This window comes from Cydia amplana, chromosome 20 (genome assembly GCF_948474715.1).
Source record: "Cydia amplana chromosome 20, ilCydAmpl1.1, whole genome shotgun sequence".
NCBI lineage: Eukaryota > Metazoa > Arthropoda > Insecta > Lepidoptera > Tortricidae > Cydia > Cydia amplana.
The window spans coordinates 11,549,888-11,572,149 of NC_086088.1; the positions used below are offsets into that span (position 1 = coordinate 11,549,888).

The 22,262-nt window shown below is 42.2% G+C and overlaps 1 protein-coding gene across 1 annotated transcript; it reads left to right on the forward strand.

The window, feature by feature from the left end:
• Positions 1–253: 253 nt before the first annotated feature.
• On the forward strand, positions 254–18,879 carry LOC134657758 (shootin-1). The gene is made up of 9 exons (XM_063513322.1): positions 254–920; positions 4,982–5,168; positions 9,821–9,942; positions 10,916–11,064; positions 11,437–11,594; positions 12,731–12,914; positions 16,003–16,393; positions 16,909–17,124; positions 18,680–18,879. Exons 1-9 carry the CDS (start codon positions 662–664, stop codon positions 18,877–18,879), a joined length of 1,866 nt encoding a protein of 621 aa, XP_063369392.1. The 5' UTR covers positions 254–661.
• The last annotated feature ends 3,383 nt before the right edge of the window (positions 18,880–22,262 follow it).

The window sequence follows — 22,262 nt, forward strand, 5'->3', positions numbered from 1 at the left end:
TAAAAAACCTATTTTATGAAAATATTCCTAATACCTATTTATTACACTATCAAATTACAATCAACTACCTAGGAAGAATAAAACATTTACAAACACACATTCACTATATCGAACAAAAAACACCAAGAGGAAACTGTAACTTCATAGGTAAACAAAACTAGTTTTCGACGAATTGATGATTGATGATTAAATTCGGTAAAAAATTACAAATATGTCAATTGCATAATAACTAAATGATAGAGTACTAGATAACATAATCAGCACCTATCGTGCTCATGCATGATTACAATGATTAATTTCTACTAAATTCTATGACGAGACTACGAAGGCTCGAGTACCACATATGAGGCAAGCGTCTAATGTAAACAATGAACATAAACCCCGCTGCTGTGACTCACAAAGCCGATGTTTCATTATCATATCACAAGCACAAGTTAACTTTAGTTGCACTCTGACACTCAACGACGTTCTACGCTTTTACAATTTCTCTCATTAGGTACAGACCGACTGTACAATCAACGTGAGACCGCGGTATTTTCCTCAACGGTAACAAAGAGTTTCGTCAATTAATTTAGTGTTCCGCCAGCCTGTTGATCGGGGCACGTGAATGCATACGTGATGCTAGGCGAGCGTTCGTTCGCGGTAAAAATCGAATGCAAAAATGATTAAAAGGAACGGTGATAATGTATTTGCGATCGCGAGCAACAGCCCGTGTGCGGTGCGGAGCGCTGTCTCGCTCTGTCCGGGAGGCGGCGCGGCCACGAGGATACCGCGCGCGACAGCGGCCAGGATGACGCCGCCCGATGCGCACCACACCAAGGAAGCGAATATTGTTGCTGCAACTTTTGTTGAAAAGTGGAAAAACCGATATGAAGAATCCGAAAGAAAACACAAATCCAGCCTACTTAAATCCGAAAAAGGTACGTTTTGTTTAGCTTTTTTACTTAAATGGTTACTGCGCATGCTCGGACTTGACAGGTTTGCAAAAAGAAAACATGAGTGGAAATCCTATTCGCGTATTTGTCGGATTATGACAGTGAATCAGATGATAACCTGTTGCATATGCATTACGTATTCTTAAAGTTTTATAGCGCTCATTCTTTGAAAGAGTCATGCTTTAATGAATTAGTTTCTAACTGTAGACATTTGTATTGAATAGTTATAGATTGTCTTAATATTTATTGATCTGACTTATACCTGTGTTCAAGAAACTGCGCACTACATAACAAAGGCGAACCTTTCAAGCATAACCAAAACACAACTTATAAAATGTTGAAATAAAAACAAGATCTTATTATAAATATCGATATATCGACTTAGGTTTTGTAAATAGCGCAACTCTATTTGTTTTTTTTTTTATTGAAAATGGCTTTAAGGTCATTAAAATTGAAATGTCAAAACAAAGTTTTTGTTTGACAACAAAGAGAAAACAACTTGGCTTATTTAGTTACTTTTGCGATTTAATTGCATTTATAATACAAAAGAGAGCTTGTAATGCAAATTTATTCACGTAATCAAACAAATTTAGCATAAAACGACATTGAAAGTGTATACAATACGTGAGATGTGTTGATTTCGTCTTCCATATAGTTTAACCTCCAAGACGAAGGTAATGATATTTTTATCACGTTTACCTTTGTATGGTCGTTTAAAACTTTAAAAGCAATTACTTGTTCCTTATCGAGCTTGTTTCTGTTCCTTACCGATTTTAAACCGTTTTAATTTCTTTTTAACTTCCTTTTGGCCTACTTTTTAAAGTCCAAGGTACCTAAGTTGTCGACTATTTTACTTCATAAGTACCTACCTACTTAAAATTACGTGTTGAAAGTGACTGGACATTTGTGTTAATTATGACTAAAAGCTTAGGTGATATTTTACCAGTCTTCCTTAAGATTAGCACATATTTTTGTTATTAATATAAGTTTTAACCTTAAATGTGTCACTAACAGAATGTAAAGTAGGTACATAGGTACCAACTATAAAGTGTAACTTTAAATAGCAACTTACTGTTATGAATTCCTATCTTGGTGACAAATCCTTGAATATTGAAGGCAAGCAGGTGTCAATCAACATGTAATCATATATCATCACTTGTATCATGCTTGTTTCTATATGATTCAATTTACTATTAGGATAATTATTATTAGGGCCACTTGCAATCACTAACCCGGGGTTAACCGGTTAAATCTGGAGTTACCATGATTACTAGTATGGTTTGACACTAGGTTAATGGTTTAACCGGTTAACCCTGGGTTAGTGGGATGGTGCAAGTGGCACTTAATAGAGTCCAAGGAAATTTACATTCTTCTTCAGTTCCTTAAGTCCTTCTGACTGCCACTCCAATCAAACTTATAATCACATTTTAAAATTAAGTACTTGAAATTTATACCTACCTAAGGCAATACGCCGGTAACTGGCCACTGGCCAATGACTGGCCACCCTAAACTAAATGAATTTAATTCGCCTATAAACGGAATTCATTTTAGTATAAGGTTTCAATAACTGGCCAGTCTTCAGTAACTAGGCCACCTTATACTAAAATGATATTCTGTTTATAGGTGAATAGATTAGTTTAGGGTGGCTAGTTACTAACAGGTGGCCAGTTACTGGCGAATTACCCTATGGTATTTGGTTTTGTTGCTAAAAACTGTAAAATCTGTAATATGTGGTTTTGTTGCTAAAAAAACTATAAAAACATAAAAAAATATAAATAATAGCTTGTAAAAGTTGATATAATAAATAAATACCATATCAATCGGTTTTAGTAGGTACATATTATATGCACTATTCTGTAGAGGAAGGATAATCGACGATTATATTTTATGTATGTTAAATGTTATCAATATAAGGATACAATATTTAAAAAATTGTTTGTTTTAAATGTTTTTAAGTTCAATAAAATTGTTATTGACCATTGGTTAGTGTTAGTTTGTGGTGTTGTTTTGTGCAGTGTCATTCTTTGGAACTTACTAACTATGTACACAAAAGTCACTTTTAACTTTGACAGTTTCAATATAGCGATTTGTTTACATACCTAGTTAGCAAGTTCCATAGAATGACACTTTAAGTAGGTATAGTAAATGTTATATTAAAAAAAAAATTGTATAATTCGTTCACATGAACAAATCAATGGCGTTTCGTTTATTTACAACGAAATATACTAAAGGTAGGTCAAATCTTTGTACTGGTTTTAGCCCCATTGGGTAGGGGGTAGATCATTTCAAAAGCGGCGTAATTTTGAAAATGCATAATACCTATGTAAATATAAAACTAGAGGAACTTCATACTTAAGAAACACTTACGCAACTACCGGCCTAGCCAAGGTGACAATCGCTATTGCTTCAACAACGAAACGCTTTGTGTCTCTCTATCACTCTTCCATATTAGTGCGACAGTGACATTTGACAGTTTCGATCGCAACGGAGCGTAAGCGATTGGCATGTTGGCTACGCGGCCTGCAACTCTTACCAATGCTCCTTGTTATATATAGGGTTGCCAGATCGAAAGGCGCTATTATCGGGAACAAATATATTTTTTTCGGGATTTTGGGCCTTAAGTCGGGAAAAAAAACATTCAAATTAAATTAATTGTATTAAAAACTACAATATTTTACATTATTGGCACTACGTCAGCTGCTCTGCCCAATCACGCCACGCGGATCGCTTGCTCGCTCGACGACAGTTCGAAACTTGAAATTATTGTTTTATAATGTGAAGCTGTTTTTCGGGACAATTTTCACTTTGTCGGGAATCGGGACAACATGCTAAAAATCGGGAGAATCCCGCCGAATCCCGACCATCTGGCAACCCTAGTTATATAGCGAGACAAGTCCAGACTCTAGAGTGTAGCAGTGTATGATATTGATTGTTTTTTTACGTGAATGTAGTTTAAATTTTGAATGCCGTTTTGTAAAAAAACGTTTAACAAGAAGAAAATCCGAACCTTAATTAATTCTAGGTCCAAAGTTAATGTTGCCTTTTTAAATTATAACTAACAAAATGTTACTTACATATACCTATACTTGGGTACCTACATAATATAAAATATTTATATATGCATGTTTGTATATACCTATTGCCACAGAATAAATAATAGTACTAAGTACAGAAGACTCTCAAGACTCACTCTCTAACAAAACGCGTCTGTTACGATCAATCAGCACAGATATGGCCGCTAGGTGGCGACAGCGCCACGCGCGGCTTATGGCTTTCCCCAAAATTGGGGCCGAACGGATGTACTTTTAGCTACCTGTAGCTGTAGCAAAGCGACGAAATCGCGGAGTGAGACACGCCTGCTATTGCTATTATTTTTACATGTGTAATTAGAATATTGTTTAGATTGTGTTTCATATTTCTTCTCGTCGTCTACAATCCTGCACTAAGTACAAGTTTTCTGTTTGATCCAATAGTTGACTGGTAGAGAACGCCTTAAGGCATTAAGTCCGCCATTTCTACAATAGGCTACATGACTAATTTTTTTTTATGGTATCAATCGATCGGGTTTGTTTTTAGGATCAAATGTCTATATGGGACCCATTGCATTAAAGTTACACAAAAGTCAGAAATTGTAGTCAAAGTCCGACAGTCGCACTTCACTCGCGAAACGCCCTATACAAAACGGACAGAGGCCGTGACGTCATCGCCCATCTGGACCGCATCGCCCGTATGGACAAAACAAGAAAATTGCGTTTTTGTCGGTGAAATATTGCGTTTATGTATATAGTTGCTATACAATTTTTTTTTTGATGAAATGTAAGGAATATAATGGTACCCTTACTTTTATCGTTTTTGGAAGTTAAAAAAAAAACATAAATTTTGAAACTTTCAGGTCCTGTAATTTTGTAATTTTTCAATATTTTATTTTTATATCCACATTATTGTGATAAATTGCTCGTTTGCTATCTATTTTACTAGATTTCGTTATAAAATTCAACATGTGTCATCATCCCTATTGTTTTATCGTGCAAAATGTCCTTTCACAGCCAAACGCGAGCATGATGACCTTCAGCGCCGCTTCAACCTGTTGTCGGACGAGCGCGCCCGCCTCGCGGGTTCACTCGCGGAGCGGGAGCGGGAGCTCTCGGCGCTGCGGGACGTGTCCGAGAAGCTGTTCCAGGAGTACCAGCAGCTGCGGAACCAGAGGGAAGTAGACGAGCAGGTGATGCAGAAGTGAGTCTCCATCACTACATAGTATAAAACAAAGTCGCTTCCCTGTCTGTATGTATGCTTAGATCTTTAAAACTACGCAACGGATTTTGATGCGGTTTTTTTAAATAGATAGAGTAAAGATAAGATAAGATAAGATAAAAGATAGTTTATTCAAGTAGGCTTATGGTAATTATTTACAATGCGCTTATGAACGTCAAATAAAGCTAGGTAGACCGGCTCCAACCCTACACCTCTGCCCCGAGAAGATTTAAATCCCCCCTCAATTGGAGGAGGGTATCCCAATATGGGACCGGCAACAAACTCGGTGGGACACATCTTTTCAAAAATAATTACATCTTATAATTAACATACATTACAAGAAAATAAGGAAAAAAAATACAATTTAAATTACTATAGAATTCATGCAATTATACACATAAGGGTGATTCAAGAGGAAGGTTTATGTATAATTTGTTAAGCCGTGCGAAGCCGGGGCTGGTCGCTAGTACAGCATATAATAACACTAGACTAGACCCTAATCATAGTCACAGAATAAGTAATAGTATTATCATACAGAACAGCCAGGCACCGCCCCGCCCCGACTTGCATTACCTCGCCCCGCGACATGAATCTGACGGACTTCTAGCGTACTCTAAGTAAAGCGACTTACCCACAAATACACAATGACGCGTGTACAGACGTGCTGTGCACACATATAAACGAAAATTAATTTTGATGTATGGCGTGTCCGCCCTGTGTGTGTTGTGTTCCTGCTGGTGAGTAAGGGTGCGGAGTGTTAGGGTCGGCAACGCGCATGAAACGCTGTAGTTGCAGGCGTCCATAGGCTACGAGACTGCTTACTATCAGGCGGGCCGTATGCTTCTTTGCCACCGACGTAGTATTTAAAGAAGCATCAAGACCCTATCGTTATAGTGTTGTGTTCCTGCCGGTTAGTAAGGTTGCCAAAGATCCAGGGTGCGAGTGGTATGGTCGGCAGCTGCCGGCGCCTCTGGTAGTTCTGCCCTTCTAAGGTAAAAGGCCGTATTTTCAAAGAACACTATATGAAAATACGGCCTTTTAGGAGGGCAGAGTTGCAGGCGTCCATAGTCTACAGAGACTGCTCGGCGCTGAGAGACGTGTCGGAATAGGACTGGATGGACCAGGATTATGTTGGATATCGTTGTTCGAAATTGCAATACAGAGAAAAGAGCGTGTAATAGAAGTAGGTACATAAAAGATTTCTTGTCGGTCTAACGTTTATCTCTCGATACAGATAAGGTAATTCCTTTATGACACTAATTGACAGCACAATACGGATGCATTATCTTATCTTATCACGATCACTGGGGAAATTATGACATATTATTATCCTTATCATTTTGCTCATAATTCATTTCATTTAGGTACAGTATCGTCATCAGATATATCGGAGCGGCCAAGGTGTTCACAATGTCTGAACACGCACTCTAACGCCTTGAGAATAGAGACGTGTTTAGATATTTGTGAGAGCCTTAGCCGCTCCGATATATCTGATGGCGACTGTACAGTTGGATATTTCTTTTGTTTATATAGCATCGATCCAATCGATCAAAAATACGCCGACAAAGATTTTTAATGTGGTAATTGTGGCATAATTGTTGGCCATTTTAACAAACAAACGTATCAAAGCTCAAAGACAATATGTACTTATACTTTTAGTTTCAGTTTCAGTTTTCATAGTGATGAAAGACGACTACTTAGGGTGGTATTCCATCTGTCCAATGTTATGGCGTCTCACTCTCTCTTTCAATCAAAATGTGAGACAAAACACACAACGGACAAAGAAATTGGCCAGCTGGAATATACCAGTCTTAGATCATAATGTCCGTGAAATACGCTCGCAAAATTTCTAACTCTCTAACCAAAACTGGTTTAATGTATTTATTATACATCCGCCTACTTTCCTCTGATAAATGATCTAATTTAATTGCACATCTTTTTGACTGATTAATGACGAGTCATCACAGGAATTAGAACAGTAAATAAGTAGAGTCGGATCAAGCTCTTTAACTCACCATAGGGTTTGCAATGAAATTGACAAAGTGTTGGCATGTCACCATTAATGTCAAGTTTCTATGAAAATATGACGTTTATAATGACACCTCCTCACTTTGTTCTGTTCTTTTATGATTGATGAAGTGCCATGAAAAGAGTTAATGATTTTGCCGCTCCATTGCAAATTAGTCTTAACATAATTCCATCAATAATATAGCGAATGAAACTTACTTTATCTCAATCATTGAAGTATTATATACCGGTAGGTATGGCATTTATAGTTGGTCAAACCAAATTTGTCGGTAAATAGAAACAAAACAAACTATAAGTACCCACCCTTTTTTTTTGGGTGCTAGTAATATTATAGTGTAAGACAAAGATAGTATGATTATCTCTGTGTATGTTTGAAATGAGACAGTCCTTTGACAAACTATACGAGGGGCGTTCAATATATAATGAGAATGAGATGTAAACTCTTTAAATATTAGGAAAGTAAATACTGGCCGGTAAAGCTAATCTACCTAGCTGATTGCCATGAAAAAAAAAACTAACTGTTTTTTGTTTAAAAAAAAATACGGCGATTTCTTTGCGATGCTATTGAGTACGTTAGCGAAAATGGAGAAAATTGAACTGCGCGCCGTTATCAAATACTTGTGTTTGAAAAATTTTTCTACGAACCAAGTCGATTTAGATTTACGGGACACTTTAAGGTCTAATGCTCCTCCGTATTCGACAGTCGCACGTTGGTGCGCCGAATTTAGACGTGGAAGAACATCGACCATGGATGACCCCCGCTCCGGACGCCCTACTACAGCAGTAACTGAAGAAATTGTGAAAAAAGTCGAAAACTTAGTTTTGGCGGATCGTCGTGTCACGGTTCCTTTTATTGCTGAAAATGTAAAGATTTCAACGGGGAGCGTGCATAATATTTTACATGAACGCTTGGGTATGAAAAAGGTATCAGCGCGTTGGGTACCCAGAATGCTTACTGACACGCAAAAACAAACTAGAGTCGAGATTTGTCAAGAAGGTTTGGACCTGATACAGCAAGACAGGGAACTTTTTTTGGCGCGATTTATAACAATGGACGAAACATTGCTCCATCATTACGACCCTGAAACGAAACCGCAGTCTATGACATGGAAAAGGCCATCATCTCCAACTCCGAAGAAATTCAAGGTGGGCCCATCTGCCGGTAAGGTCATGGGCTCTGTTTTTTGGGATGGTAAAGGGGTCGTAATGATTGAGTATCTCGAGCATGGAGCCACTATTACGGGCACTTTATATGCCAAACAAATAGCAACATTGCGCAATGAGATCCGTGAAAAACGGCGAGGTAAACTCTCGAAAATTGTGTTGTTCCATCAGGACAATGCACCGGCACACAAGTCCGCCGTTGCAATGGCTGCAATACGTGATGCTGGGTTCGATATCCTTAAGCATCCTCCGTATTCACCAGACCTCGCCCCTAGTGATTTCTACCTATTTCCGAGATTGAAGGAATACCTGAGAGGCAAGAAATTTGAAGACGACGACGCGGTAGTCGCTCCAGTACAGGATTTTTTAAGTACTCAAGATGAAACCTTTTTTAGAAATGGAATTTTAAGTTTAGAAAAAAGATATACTAAGTGTATTATGCTAAAAGGTGACTATGTCGAAAAATAAAATAATATTTAATAAAAGTTGTATATAACATACTCATTCTCACTTTTTATTGAACGCCCCTCGTAAATTAGCTATGTGCCAATATTAGCTACAACCTACAAACTCATACCACAAAACCATTAAAGTTCGCGAATTAATTTAATTTACTTTCAAACGCGAATAAAATGCAAATCTCGTTCCTATTGCATATGATCATCGCAATCTAGAAAGCCTTGTAAGCTTATGACACAAGATTAAAGATTATGCCGAAAATTATAATTTCAAAGCGATTTTCACTTTCGTAGGACATTTGCAGTTTCTGGTCTGGCTGTGCTTACAACACCTGTGCTTTGTGTGAATTAAAAAACATGGAAAAGAAAATGGCGTGCGTTTAATTTTTGGCGGGAATCGTAGTTTTGTGTCAGTGAGCTTTGTGATGTTTTTTTTAACGGATTGCCATATTTAGCTGTTCAAAATGTAAGTAGTGCTAAGGTTTTTAGACATTCAACGCACATATCGAGACTGTAGGTTTATTATTATTAAAGGGACCCACTGATTAACAGTCCGCCTGACGATATCGGCCTGTCAGTTAAAACAAAAAGTTGACAGTTCCGAATAACTGACAGGCCGATAACGTCCGGCGGATTGGTAATCAGTGGGCCCCGTAAGGTTCTGTGGCGTCATGTTCGACTGTGCGTCTATCTGTCCCTATTATGTCACCAGTTTTTATGTAACTTTGGTAGGAAGAGTGGGATCTTCTGCCACAAGTATAATTTTACTTACTTGGAGGTTCCAACCATAATTTGTTAGTACACGTTTATTGTAACCACAATAAACGCTTTTTTCATTTTTCATCAATTTGTAAAAAATAAATAAAAAATAGTTAAATTTATACGGAACCCTCGGTCGGCGAGTCCCACTGGCACCTGGCCGGTTTTTGTTATTTTCATATGTCAACCCTAACCTTACATATGATTAACAAGTATCTTCACCAGGGTAATGCAACAAGCTGGCGAGTGGTACAAGCAAAACAAGCAACTGAAACGGCGGAGCCAGGCCATCTTGCACGCTCTGCCTGCGCACGCCGAAATAGACTTTACAGACTCCAATTCAACCGGTAAGCTGAAAAAAATCCCACGCTATTGTATCACGTAACTTTGTGATAAAATCCATATCAGAATCCCTTGTACAGTCGCCATCACATATATCGAAGCGGCCAAGGTGTTCACAATATCTGAACACGCACTCTAACGCGTTGACAATAGAGGCGTGCTCAGATATTTATGAGCACCTTGGCCGCTCCGATATATCTGATGGCGACTGTACGCCTGCCTATAGTTCATTTTTTTTAGCATTAGAAATAAGGTAAACAATCTTGATGTGTCTTTTAATTGACACATTTTAAAAATAAGTTACGGCAAATATGTAACAATTATGAATCTAATACGATCATTTATATTCTTCTGCTTTCATAAGTAATAGTTACTGATTTTAAAAAAGCGTTTTTCAATTAAAAGACATGTCAAGATCGCTTACCTTCTTTCAAGTTCTTTCTAATGCTAAAAAAAACGAACTATAGGAAGCCCTTTACTAAATGTTAGTATGCTGAAGAAATAGTTGGGAAGAGATGGCGAGAATGGTGGGAAGACCTGGACTGGACGTATTTCTGAACGATAAGGGGGCCTAGTCAAGTTGACGATCGTACATCGACAAACGAAAAGAAAAAATGTATCGGGTTAACAGATGCTCCAAAAATTACATTATGTTAGTTTTGATTGGCGTTCTCTATCAACGATTGTCATCTAGCTAGGCCCCTTTGGCCCCTGTTTCAGAACTGACAATAGTCATTGTCATCTGACAATGATATATCGCCATACATTGCTGGACCAGCAAGTAGGTAAATATGTTTTGACACTTTGCACTGACCTTACCTATCAACACGAAAAAAGTGTCTAGTGTCAATTGTATGCGTGGTGAAATAGGCGTCAGGAATATTCCTAAATCGGGAAGTTTTGAGCCTAAGAGCAATAAGTTTTCCGAGCATTGGGAAACTTTGTATTTAAAATAATAATAACACCGTTTTCTTCCAGCTTCAGACTCCAGCAGCAATGAAGAGGTGGAGTTCCTAAAGCAGACCGTATCTGACCTCAGCAAGCAAGTCGCCTCACTACAAGCAGAACTAAGCGCGGCCCGACTACAAGAGTTCGAGGCCCATGAGTCCACCGCTGCCCTAGCCCAGGTATAAATACTCTTCATTACTCACACACCTCGCACACCTCGGCCAGCAATGAGGTGGTGTCTAAAGCAGTCTCTGATCTCAGCAAGCAAGTCGCCTCACTACAAGCAGAACTAAGCGCGGCCCGACTAAAAGAGTCCCTTTCTAATCAAAGGAATTAGAAAGAGACTTCCGCAAATATTATTATAGCTGGTCAACCAAATCTTGTCAGTAAAAAAAGGCGCGAAATTCAAATTTTCTATGGGACAACGTCCCTTCGCGCCTACATTTTTCAAATTTGCCGCCTTTTTCTACTGTCAAGATCTGGTTGACCAGCTATAGTTACAAGTTGTTATGCAATCGGCCTCTGATTTACATTAAAATGTCTTTTTTCAGGAGCTAGACGCCGAGAAAGAGAAGACAGCAGCACAAGAGAAAGAGCTAGAAGAACTTAAGAGTCAGATCGAGCGGCACCACAGAGTCTCCAAACTGTTGATGGAAGAAGTGACAGCACTCAAAGATCATGCTGACAAGGACAGAGAGATGGCTGAAACGTGAGTAGACTGTTTATTTAATCCCAATAAAATAAAATAAAATATTGCCACGAGGATCGAGGTGTACAGCAAAATTTAACTATTAAGGATGGATTTATATTCGTAAACACTTAACATATTCGGTGTATAATGTATAATGTATTATGTGTATAATGTATAATGTATTAAGAATAACAACATTAGATGTTTGTATTACACGAGTAAAAGTTATGTGATTTTAGAAAGGCCTTTGAGTGAGTGTTGTATCCGTCATGTCATTTTAAATAGCGGTGCTCCACAAGGTTCTAATCTAGTACCTATGTTATATATTCAGAAATTTCATGAGACCGTATAGACACACAGCAATAAAGTGTCTATACGGTCTCATGAAATTTCTGTGTCGATTTTATTCAAAATAAGGTATTTTCCTACTTACCAGTCAAATCAGTTTCTTTATTAGAAATGTCAAAACGATATGCTAATATGAAATTTATATGAAGCATTACGCAGTGACGTCACGGTCAACTCACCTACTCTCACATAAGTGCTTAAAAATAACTGCCATTTATGTTTTTATAATAATTATATGGTGCTTTATTTCATGCATGGTGTAAAATAATTGATTTCAAATACAGTCAAATACCCTATTGCGGGTACTGGCGAGGTCTGCAGTTGACCAAGTCACCAGTATAAAATAACAATAAAGTAACCTAAATAAAATTAAAACTATACGGGGGTCTCGACGCCAATTACAACTATGTTCCTTTCGGTGTCGAGACCCTCGGTCCGTGGGGTCCGGGAGCTCAAAATTTGTTTACAGATTTGGCCAAACGGCTGGTTGAGGTCACTGGGGGCAGCTTCCTCGCTCAACGAATAAGCGTTGCAATTCAGCGAGGAAATGCTGCCAGTATCTTTGGTACTATAAATAAAAATCATTTATTTCGGACCACAAAAAATCCATAATATGTTAGTCGAACATGTACATGCAGGAGCTTGTAAATTAGACTATGTTAGTGCTTAAAATTAACTTATTACCCTATCTATTACTATGCCTCAGGGGCCCTCTTTAGATATACCTAGATTTTTAGTTTTCCTTTTTTAAGTAGTAGTTTTAGTTTTGTAGGTAGTCACCAGTTAATTCTGGTTTAACTTTTCAGTTACAAGTCGGAAGCCCGCGACGCCAAGAAGCGCGTGAAGGTGCTCACGCACCAGAGCACCCTGCTCATGGGGGAGTTGGAGCTGGACGAGAGACTCAACATGCTGCTGGGGGAGGTGGACAGTTTGAGGGACGCGTTGGAACAGCAGGCGGTGCGGCATCGCGACCAGATCGAGGACCTGCAGGTATGTATTTAATTTTAATTGCAGTTACAAGTCGGAAGCATGCGACGCCAAGAAGCGCGTGAAGGTGCTCACGCACCAGAGCACCCTGCTCATGGGGGAGTTGGAGCTGGACGAGAGACTCAACATGCTGCTGGGGGAGGTGGACAGTTTGAGGGACGCGTTGGAACAGCAGGCGGTGCGGCATCGCGACCAGATCGAGGACCTGCAGGTATGTATTTAATTTTAATTGCAGTTACAAGTCGGAAGCATGCGACGCCAAGAAGCGCGTGAAGGTGCTCACGCACCAGAGCACCCTGCTCATGGGGGAGTTGGAGCTGGACGAGAGACTCAACATGCTGCTGGGGGAGGTGGACAGTTTGAGGGACGCGTTGGAACAGCAGGCGGTGCGGCATCGCGACCAGATCGAGGACCTGCAGGTATGTATTTAATTTTAATTGCAGTTACAAGTCGGAAGCATGCGACGCCAAGAAGCGCGTGAAGGTGCTCACGCACCAGAGCACCCTGCTCATGGGGGAGTTGGAGCTGGACGAGAGACTCAACATGCTGCTGGGGGAGGTGGACAGTTTGAGGGACGCGTTGGAACAGCAGGCGGTGCGGCATCGCGACCAGATCGAGGACCTGCAGGTATGTATTTAATTTTAATTGCAGTTACAAGTCGGAAGCATGCGACGCCAAGAAGCGCGTGAAGGTGCTCACGCACCAGAGCACCCTGCTCATGGGGGAGTTGGAGCTGGACGAGAGACTCAACATGCTGCTGGGGGAGGTGGACAGTTTGAGGGACGCGTTGGAACAGCAGGCGGTGCGGCATCGCGACCAGATCGAGGACCTGCAGGTATGTATTTAATTTTAATTGCAGTTACAAGTCGGAAGCATGCGACGCCAAGAAGCGCGTGAAGGTGCTCACGCACCAGAGCACCCTGCTCATGGGGGAGTTGGAGCTGGACGAGAGACTCAACATGCTGCTGGGGGAGGTGGACAGTTTGAGGGACGCGTTGGAACAGCAGGCGGTGCGGCATCGCGACCAGATCGAGGACCTGCAGGTATGTATTTAATTTTAATTGCAGTTACAAGTCGGAAGCATGCGACGCCAAGAAGCGCGTGAAGGTGCTCACGCACCAGAGCACCCTGCTCATGGGGGAGTTGGAGCTGGACGAGAGACTCAACATGCTGCTGGGGGAGGTGGACAGTTTGAGGGACGCGTTGGAACAGCAGGCGGTGCGGCATCGCGACCAGATCGAGGACCTGCAGGTATGTATTTAATTTTAATTGCAGTTACAAGTCGGAAGCATGCGACGCCAAGAAGCGCGTGAAGGTGCTCACGCACCAGAGCACCCTGCTCATGGGGGAGTTGGAGCTGGACGAGAGACTCAACATGCTGCTGGGGGAGGTGGACAGTTTGAGGGACGCGTTGGAACAGCAGGCGGTGCGGCATCGCGACCAGATCGAGGACCTGCAGGTATGTATTTAATTTTAATTGCAGTTACAAGTCGGAAGCATGCGACGCCAAGAAGCGCGTGAAGGTGCTCACGCACCAGAGCACCCTGCTCATGGGGGAGTTGGAGCTGGACGAGAGACTCAACATGCTGCTGGGGGAGGTGGACAGTTTGAGGGACGCGTTGGAACAGCAGGCGGTGCGGCATCGCGACCAGATCGAGGACCTGCAGGTATGTATTTAATTTTAATTGCAGTTACAAGTCGGAAGCATGCGACGCCAAGAAGCGCGTGAAGGTGCTCACGCACCAGAGCACCCTGCTCATGGGGGAGTTGGAGCTGGACGAGAGACTCAACATGCTGCTGGGGGAGGTGGACAGTTTGAGGGACGCGTTGGAACAGCAGGCGGTGCGGCATCGCGACCAGATCGAGGACCTGCAGGTATGTATTTAATTTTAATTGCAGTTACAAGTCGGAAGCATGCGACGCCAAGAAGCGCGTGAAGGTGCTCACGCACCAGAGCACCCTGCTCATGGGGGAGTTGGAGCTGGACGAGAGACTCAACATGCTGCTGGGGGAGGTGGACAGTTTGAGGGACGCGTTGGAACAGCAGGCGGTGCGGCATCGCGACCAGATCGAGGACCTGCAGGTATGTATTTAATTTTAATTGCAGTTACAAGTCGGAAGCATGCGACGCCAAGAAGCGCGTGAAGGTGCTCACGCACCAGAGCACCCTGCTCATGGGGGAGTTGGAGCTGGACGAGAGACTCAACATGCTGCTGGGGGAGGTGGACAGTTTGAGGGACGCGTTGGAACAGCAGGCGGTGCGGCATCGCGACCAGATCGAGGACCTGCAGGTATGTATTTAATTTTAATTGCAGTTACAAGTCGGAAGCATGCGACGCCAAGAAGCGCGTGAAGGTGCTCACGCACCAGAGCACCCTGCTCATGGGGGAGTTGGAGCTGGACGAGAGACTCAACATGCTGCTGGGGGAGGTGGACAGTTTGAGGGACGCGTTGGAACAGCAGGCGGTGCGGCATCGCGACCAGATCGAGGACCTGCAGGTATTTAACATTACAATTTGTTTTTTTTTTGCGCGTTTTCGGGTCTTGTCTTGTAGTATAATTTGCTCAGTATGTCATATTTATTGACCTTGAAAAAATCATTCTGTATTCATATTGTTGATGTGATATTATACTGAAGTATTATCATTACAGCGTTTATTTTATTTTGCCACTTTCGTGTTATTTCTACTCAGAGTCACGAGCTCATTCGATCCTAATAGGATAATAAAACGTCCCAGAGTGTTTTTCCTATTGTGTTACCATTTCCCCCATATACTTTGTATGGCGGTAACAAAAAGGAAAGTTTGAAAAATGTATAGAAATTTAAGGACACTTTTTTTCTCCTATAAGGATGAAAAGAGCTCGCGATAATGACTAGAAATAACGCAAAAGTGGCAAAAAAGGTCACACTATATATAAATGGCAAAAAATTAAAGAAACGCTCATTAGCCTATGCTAACAGGCACACCACACAAAAACATTCTATAAACATATCTCTGAATATCTAAATTTGTATTTACAAATGTAATAAATTTGATAAAATTTAATAACCATAAGAAAACAAGTTTAATTTTACAAATACCTTCCACAGTTAAAACTAGCAGAAAAACACGAGGACACAGACATACTCTTATGGGAAGAGAAGATCAAACTAGCAGAAAAAGACGCAAGGAAAGCCGTAGAACGAGCAGAAACAGCAGAAAGGAAACTAGCAGAAGAACGGAATACGGTCGAACAGAAGCTTGCAGAAGAAAGGAAGATAGAACAGAAACTAACAGAAGAAAAGATAGAAGAACAGAAATTAGCAGAAGAAAATAAGATAGTAGAACATAAACTAGAACGGAATGGGAAGATGTTGGAAGAAGTAGTCGAAGACAGAAGGGAAGTGAAAATTTCGCCGCCGAAGAAGGGTAGTCTTATGTCGAGGATTAGTTATTTCGAAGGTGGACCGAAAAGGGAAGAAAAGAGAAAAGAGGTATTTGGTAAGTGTTCAGTTTTTGTACGTATGATTTTTATGTAAATGTGAAAGTATTTCCATTCAGATTAAATAATATAAGTAAAATTATGCATATTAATATATGCAGCTAATGCTGCAAAGATCAAAAATTAATCCCAAAGTTTGCCTTACGATGCCTTATAAGAAGGAAATACAATGCGCAATGTATCAAATGGGCACCCAATCAATTAACATTAAAACTGTTTTATTTTTATTCTACAAAACTGATACATTTCAAAATTTACAAATCGTTGGGTGACAAGTAAAACTCACTAAGTACTATCAAAAAATTAAAGTAACAATGCACTTTATTACACTTGTAACACGGTTTATTGTCCAATAATTTCAATGATGTTAATTAGTGACTTTTACTTGTCACCCGACGAAATATGGGGACTTTGTCATAAGCAGTCTTAAAACGTGTCTTTGGTTAACTCATTTGTATGTAAATACACACGCATATTTGTATGTAAATGTAAAAGATGTATCATTTTGTTACAGCACCACCAATGCCTCCCTTTCTCCCCGCTGTCCCGGCATCTTCAGCGCCAGTGTTCTCCCCCCCACCGCCACCCAACACCCCCCCTCCCTCGTTACCACCCCCACCACCGCCACCGCCGCCACCACCAGCAGTATTCGTACCAACCGGGGGAGGTGACATGGCGCATATGTTGGCCAGTAAGCAGGGTAATCTTAAGAAGAGCGTGCAGAATGGAGGTAAGCTTTACCATAGAGAAATATAGTAAGACTCCATACATCAGTTCAGACTATTAACTTCAGTTTTTTTTTTTTTTTTTTTTTTTTTTTTTTTTTTTTTTTTTTTTTTTTTTTTTGTATTTATAGGAGTTTAGAGAGTTCTATATCGTATCCATGTCCCGAAGGGACATCCCGGGGGAAAGGGACATCCCGGGGGATTCATTTCAGTGTCTACATCTAGCATCGAGTAGCGGAACTATCAGTACTGCTACTTGACAATAGATGTAGCACCGACCGGAAAGTCTTATCTCGACAGCATAAGACTTTCCGGTCGGTGCTACATCTATTGTCAAGTAGCAGTACTGATAGTTCCGCTACTCGATGCTAATAGTCTTTCTGGTACTAAATCTGATGTATGGAGTGGAGGAGCACTCTATGTATTTTTTTCTCTATGGCTTTACGTTGTTTTCATCGAGCGTCAGGATGATAGGACCATGATGGCTATTTATAACGAGTGTTACTCCAAGATTTAGTACCTATTTAATACTATTTGGTACCTGACATCAAATATTTAGTACCTCAATAAAAATCGAGAAATATTCAAAATAAAGTGGCCAGCCATTTTGACGTTATGTTGACAGGACCAAGTCCAGTCCCCCTATTTGTAGGCGTTATATCGAATCCATCTTTTGACAAAGATTTAGTACCTAATTAGTACCTTTCATAATTATTCTTCTTATTTACAAAGTTACAGCTAGAATAAATTTTGTATCCTCCATCCAACCAAAAGAAGTCGTAAAATTCACCGGACACTACTATATTTATAAGGGTCTCTATTGTTTCCCAAATAGTTTTAAGCCATAATGTATTGTTTGCCCGAATTTTCGTTAGTCATAATTCATTTGGTTCAGAAACGCGTCACTTTTCAGGATTGCCATAAAACAAACCTAACCTAACCTAACCTATCTATAGGATAGCCTAATGAAAATCCTGAAATGTTAACGGTTTCAGTTTTATGACTAATGATGATATGACAAACAATACATTATGACTTAAAACTTTATAATAATAATAATATATTCATATTATAAATCACCTAGCCTAGAGAGTTCAAGTAAATAAAGAGAATAATAATAAAATTTCTTTATTTCAATAACACAACTAAAATAACAACAAGTAAAAGTTACATTTAAGGTAGGGAGGTACATACATCAATCTGATTTAGGTACCTACGTAAAGACTAATTTAGTAGCAAGGTTATACATTATATTATGAGATGAATGAGTCCTTTACTCCCCGTACTAGTTAAAACTGTATCACGGTGAAGTAAGATTCGTCACCCGCAAATATAATAATATTGCATAGAATTTATGTTAACAGTCATTACCAAAGTCTGAGAAAATAAGATTAGAATCGTATACATTTATGAGACGAACAAACAATATCAGCTGACGGTAACTTCCATTTCTTTCTAGCATGCCGGCACCGGCATGTTGCTATGCGTTAACTTAAACGTAAACAAGTAGAGTACTTTATGGGAAACAACGGGACCCCTATTTATAAATTCAATTTCCAGGTGACCCAGCGATAGACTCAATAGTGGACCAGATAAAAGGCGGCAACTTCACCCTGCGGCGTCGCGACCAAACCTTCCTCGAGAAGAAACCTAAGGAAGAGCAACCCGAGGCCGTCAAAGAGATGCTCGCTATACTGGGCACGCTGAGGAAGAGGCGAGTTCACAGGCCGAGCTTAGTAGGGGTCGGGGAACAGGCGTGACTAGTAAGTGTAAACTAGTAAACTAGAAGCGGTGAAGGAGATGCTCGCTATACTGGGCACGCTGAGGAAGAGGCGAGTTCACAGGCCGAGCTTAGTAGGGGTCGGGGAACAGGCGTGACTAGTAAGTGTAAACTAGTAAACTAGAAGCGGTGAAGGAGATGCTCGCTATACTGGGCACGCTGAGGAAGAGGCGAGTTCACAGGCCGAGCTTAGTAGGGGTCGGGGAACAGGCGTGACTAGTAAGTGTACCTAAACTAGTAAACTAGAAGCGGTGAAGGAGATGCTCGCTATACTGGGCACGCTGAGGAAGAGGCGAGTTCATAGGCCGAGCTTAGTAGGGGTCGGGGAACAGGCGTGACTAGTAAGTGTACCTAAACTAGTAAACTAGAAGCGGTGAAGGAGATGCTCGCTATACTGGGCACGCTGAGGAAGAGGCGGGTTCATAGACCGAGCTTAGTAGGGGTCGGGGAACAGGCGTGACTAGTAAGTGTAAACTAGTAAACTAGAAGCGGTGAAGGAGATGCTCGCTATACTGGGCACGCTGAGGAAGAGGCGAGTTCATAGACCGAGCTTAGTAGGGGTCGGGGAACAGGCGTGACTAGTAAGTGTAAACTAGTAAACTAGAAGCGTTGAAGGAGATGCTCGCTATACTGGGCACGCTGAGGAAGAGGCGAGTTCACAGGCCGAGCTTAGTAGGGGTCGGGGAACAGGCGTGACTAGTAAGTGTAAACTAGTAAACTAGAAGCGGTGAAAGACATGCTCGCTATACTGGGCACGCTGAGGAAGAGGCGAGTTCACAGGCCGAGCTTAGTAGGGGTCGGGGAACAGGCGTGACAAGTAAGTGTAAACTAGTAAACTAGAAGCGGTGAAGGAGATGCTCGCTATACTGGGCACGCTGAGGAAGAGGCGAGTTCACAGGCCGAGCTTAGTAGGGGTCGGGGAACAGGCGTGACTAGTAAGTGTAAACTAGTAAACTAGAAGCGGTGAAAGACATGCTCGCTATACTGGGCACGCTGAGGAAGAGGCGAGTTCACAGGCCGAGCTTAGTAGGGGTCGGGGAACAGGCGTGACTAGTAAGTGTAAACTAGTAAACTAGAAGCGGTGAAGGAGATGCTCGCTATACTGGGCACGCTGAGGAAGAGGCGAGTTCACAGGCCGAGCTTAGTAGGGGTCGGGGAACAGGCGTGACTAGTAAGTGTAAACTAGTAAACTAGAAGCGGTGAAGGAGATGCTCGCTATACTGGGCACGCTGAGGAAGAGGCGAGTTCACAGGCCGAGCTTAGTAGGGGTCGGGGAACAGGCGTGACTAGTAAGTGTAAACTAGTAAACTAGAAGCGGTGAAGGAGATGCTCGCTATACTGCGCACGCTGAGGAAGAGGCGAGTTCACAGGCCGAGCTTAGTAGGGGTCGGGGAACAGGCGTGACTAGTAAGTGTAAACTAGTAAACTAGAAGCGGTGAAGGAGATGCTCGCTATACTGGGCACGCTGAGGAAGAGACGAGTTCATAGGCCGAGCTTAGTAGGGGTCGGGGAACAGACGTGACTAGTAAGTGTAAACTAGTAAACTAGAAGCGGTGAAGGAGATGCTCGCTATACTGGGCACGCTGAGGAAGAGGCGAGTTCATAGGCCGAGCTTAGTAGGGGTCGGGGAACAGGCGTGACTAGTAAGTGTAAACTAGTAAACTAGAAGCGGTGAAGGAGATGCTCGCTATACTGGGCACGCTGAGGAAGAGGCGAGTTCATAGACCGAGCTTAGTAGGGGTCGGGGAACAGGCGTGACTAGTAAGTGTAAACTAGTAAACTAGAAGCGTTGAAGGAGATGCTCGCTATACTGGGCACGCTGAGGAAGAGGCGAGTTCACAGGCCGAGCTTAGTAGGGGTCGGGGAACAGGCGTGACTAGTAAGTGTAAACTAGTAAACTAGAAGCGGTGAAAGACATGCTCGCTATACTGGGCACGCTGAGGAAGAGGCGAGTTCACAGGCCGAGCTTAGTAGGGGTCGGGGAACAGGCGTGACAAGTAAGTGTAAACTAGTAAACTAGAAGCGGTGAAGGAGATGCTCGCTATACTGGGCACGCTGAGGAAGAGGCGAGTTCACAGGCCGAGCTTAGTAGGGGTCGGGGAACAGGCGTGACTAGTAAGTGTAAACTAGTAAACTAGAAGCGGTGAAAGACATGCTCGCTATACTGGGCACGCTGAGGAAGAGGCGAGTTCACAGGCCGAGCTTAGTAGGGGTCGGGGAACAGGCGTGACTAGTAAGTGTAAACTAGTAAACTAGAAGCGGTGAAGGAGATGCTCGCTATACTGGGCACGCTGAGGAAGAGGCGAGTTCACAGGCCGAGCTTAGTAGGGGTCGGGGAACAGGCGTGACTAGTAAGTGTAAACTAGTAAACTAGAAGCGGTGAAGGAGATGCTCGCTATACTGGGCACGCTGAGGAAGAGGCGAGTTCACAGGCCGAGCTTAGTAGGGGTCGGGGAACAGGCGTGACTAGTAAGTGTAAACTAGTAAACTAGAAGCGGTGAAGGAGATGCTCGCTATACTGCGCACGCTGAGGAAGAGGCGAGTTCACAGGCCGAGCTTAGTAGGGGTCGGGGAACAGGCGTGACTAGTAAGTGTAAACTAGTAAACTAGAAGCGGTGAAGGAGATGCTCGCTATACTGGGCACGCTGAGGAAGAGACGAGTTCATAGGCCGAGCTTAGTAGGGGTCGGGGAACAGACGTGACTAGTAAGTGTAAACTAGTAAACTAGAAGCGGTGAAGGAGATGCTCGCTATACTGGGCACGCTGAGGAAGAGGCGAGTTCACAGGCCGAGCTTAGTAGGGGTCGGGGAACAGGCGTGACTAGTAAGTGTAAACTAGTAAACTAGAAGCGGTGAAGGAGATGCTCGCTATACTGCGCACGCTGAGGAAGAGGCGAGTTCACAGGCCGAGCTTAGTAGGGGTCGGGGAACAGGCGTGACTAGTAAGTGTAAACTAGTAAACTAGAAGCGGTGAAGGAGATCCTCGCTATACTGGGCACGCTGAGGAAGAGGCGAGTTCATAGACCGAGCTTAGTAGGGGTCGGGGAACAGGCGTGACAAGTAAGTGTAAACTAGTAAACTAGAAGCGGTGAAGGAGATGCTCGCTATACTGGGCACGCTGAGGAAGAGGCGAGTTCATAGGCCGAGCTTAGTAGGGGTCGGGGAACAGGCGTGACTAGTAAGTGTAAACTAGTAAACTAGAAGCGGTGAAGGAGATGCTCGCTATACTGGGCACGCTGAGGAAGAGGCGAGTTCATAGGCCGAGCTTAGTAGGGGTCGGGGAACAGGCGTGACTAGTAAGTGTAAACTAGTAAACTAGAAGCGGTGAAAGACATGCTCGCTATACTGGGCACGCTGAGGAAGA

Excerpts from the sequence above, each read along its gene's own strand:
- LOC134657758 (XM_063513322.1), top strand. The coding sequence starts at position 662 with ATGATTAAAAGGAACGGTGATAATGTATTTGCGATCGCGAGCAACAGC. Across the intron at positions 921-4,981 it reads CCTACTTAAATCCGAAAAAG|CCAAACGCGAGCATGATGAC; the intron begins GTACGTTTTGTT and ends GTCCTTTCACAG. Across the intron at positions 5,169-9,820 it reads GACGAGCAGGTGATGCAGAA|GGTAATGCAACAAGCTGGCG; the intron begins GTGAGTCTCCAT and ends TATCTTCACCAG.